This window comes from Colobus angolensis, unplaced genomic scaffold (genome assembly GCF_000951035.1).
Source record: "Colobus angolensis palliatus isolate OR3802 unplaced genomic scaffold, Cang.pa_1.0 Scaffold43, whole genome shotgun sequence".
NCBI classification, from domain to species: Eukaryota; Metazoa; Chordata; class Mammalia; order Primates; family Cercopithecidae; genus Colobus; species Colobus angolensis.
In genome coordinates, this window is record NW_012117710.1 from 3,319,946 (window position 1) to 3,322,487 (window position 2,542).

The following is a 2,542-nucleotide window of genomic DNA, read 5'->3' on the forward strand; positions in this document are numbered from 1 at the left end:
TCTTTCTTTTTTGACACTGGATCTTCCTATGTTGCCCAGGCTGGTCTAGAACTCCTGATCTCAAGCGATCCTCCCACATTGGCCTCCCAAAGTGCTGGGATTACAGACGTGAGCTACCATGCCCAGCCTGTCTTTCTTTCTCTCTCTTTTAACATCTGTTACATTTATAAGAGTGAAGGAATCAGTAAAAATGTACAAATGAGTAAAAAGCGAGTTGGCAGGATTTCCAGCTTACAGGGTTGAAATAGGTTGAATCACAGTCTGGGCACCCCAAACCCACCCAGAAGCAGGCGTGACTGTGCTGCCCCACTGTTGCCTGCAGGGGCCCGTGGCTCCCAGACCCTCTGCCCTGCACCTGCGCCCCTCCCTCCACACCCATGCACCTGGATGCCCTTCAGGTTCATCCTGCGCTGGGGCGGGTGGTAGGGCAGGAAGTACTTGCTGTCTTCGGGTGACTCCTCCGAGGTGGAGGAATCGTCGGCTTCTTGACCATTGGTCCTGGGGCTGGCGTCCCCAAAGTCCTGAGAGATGATGGTTACTGGCAGGTTCCTGGGCAGACTCTGGAGACAGAGAAAACCTCGCGTTAGTGATGGGGCTTGGCGATGTGCCACCAGTAGGCGAAGTGGCTGGGCCGACGGGATCATCATTCCCTCAGCCACCCGAGCTTGAAGCTCACTTCAGCCATTCTTCTTTCCTGACCTCAACCGTAACCCCAGACACTGAGCCCCACCATTCCAGCCTGACGATGCCTCCTCCTCCCGGGCTTCTGGTCCGGTCTCCCAAGCAAGCCCCGGTCTTCCTGTACAATGGTAAAGGCGTTGCCTCCTGACCGGCCTCAACCCCTTACATCTCATCTGCCCCCATTACATTTCCAATTTCTAGCCCTGTGCCCGAGCTAAAAATATAAAAAGTATTCAGAATGACTGAATGATGTTAAAATCAAAAACGGTGCTAGGTACTGTCTGGAGCGCTTCATAGCTGCCACTTCATTGAATCCTTCCTGACAAGTAGAGGTTGTTGTTGATCACCACCTTTTACAAAATAGGGTGCGGAGTGCTGTGGCATGAAGGAACTACGTGGCCCGCAAAGCCACAGGGCACCCTCATGCTGCGCTGCCTCCAAACTCAAAGCATCTTGTCCCACTCCCTGTGCAAAATCCTTCAGGGACTCAGAATAGCAGTAGAACATTCCTGGGTACGCATAGCCCACCTTGGCGCATCTCGTTACCCGCCTGCTGCTCCTTGACTCCCACTCTGCAGATGGGTGGAAGCGCCGGTCACAGCCTGCTGGCAGCACGGTGGGCTACGTGCCAGGCCTGTGTTCACACTGTAACTGCAGCCGGGAATGCGGGTCCTCCCAAAGTGCTGGGATTACGGGCCTCAGCCACCGCACCCAGTCAGGGTCCCTTCCTTTGTAAATGAGGACACTGAGCATGTGCTTTCCATGCAGGACAGTTCTGTGGGGTAAATGAGGCAACGCGCAGAGGGCATGTTGCGTGGCACCTGCACGTGACCGTGCTCAGTAAACCCAGAGCTACAATAGTGATAACATTTACCCTGGAGGAGGCATTCCTTCACTTCTCAGTGCCTGGGGCGCTGCTGGGAAATGCACTCTGCAATTCACATTGTCCACAAATCAGGGTTTACTCACAGGCACTAGGAACCCTGATGACCGCAGGGTGTCTTAAACCCAGTGACGGTTCAGGTGTGCGGGGGAACCCTAGTGGCAGGCCAGCAGCTGGCTGTGGTCAGCTGGGAGGGCACTGAGGCTCCTAAGGGGGGAGGCTGCTCAGCGAGGAAGTGGCCGGGTCAGGCTTGACCCTGCATCTTCTTTTTGTTTTTTGAGATGGTTTGCTCTGTCACCAGGCTGGAGTGCAGTGGCAAGATCTCGGTTCACTGTAACCTCTGCCTCTCGGGTTCAAGCAATTCTCCTGCCTCAGCCTCCCGGGGAGCTGAGACTACAGGCACACACCACCACGCCCGGCTAATTTTTTTGTATTTTTAGTAGAGACGGGGTTTCACTATGTTGGTCAGGCTGGTCTCGAACTTCTGACCTCATGATCCACCCGCCTCAGCCTCCCAAAGTGCTGGGATTACAGGCATGATCACATCCAGCCCCCTGCATCTTCTTATTTATGTTTTTAATTTTAAGTTTTTAAACTAAAAAATAATTTTCACTCTGTTGCCCAGACTGGTCTTGAACTCCTGTCCTAAAGCGATCCTCCCACCTCAGCCTCCCAAAATGCTGAGATTAGAGGCATGAACCACTGTGCCTGCCCTACCCTGCATCTTCTAACTTCAAAATGAGTGGCTTCTACTCATCACTAAACAGACACAAACACAAGACTAAAAGATGTGGATTATGCTGGGTGTGGGAGGGAACTTCTGGCTTCAAAAATATGAAGGGCCAACCAGGCACAGTGGCTCATGGCTGTAAGTCTAGCACTTTGGGAGGCTGAGGCGGGAGGATCGCTTGAGGATAGGAGTTTAAGACCAGCCTGGGAAACAGCGAGACCTTGTCTGTATAAAAAAATACAAAATTA

At 52.9% G+C, this 2,542-nt stretch overlaps 1 protein-coding gene across 1 annotated transcript in view; it reads right to left on the minus strand.

Moving 5' to 3' along the window:
- CARD11 (caspase recruitment domain family, member 11) overlaps window positions 1-2,542 on the minus strand; it is a 155,912-nt gene that overhangs the window by 31,006 nt on the left and 122,364 nt on the right. Inside the window, exon 10 of the mRNA XM_011956975.1 lies at window positions 384-560. Coding sequence (XP_011812365.1) covers window positions 384-560 — 177 coding nt within the window. The remainder of the gene's footprint in view (window positions 1-383; window positions 561-2,542) is intronic.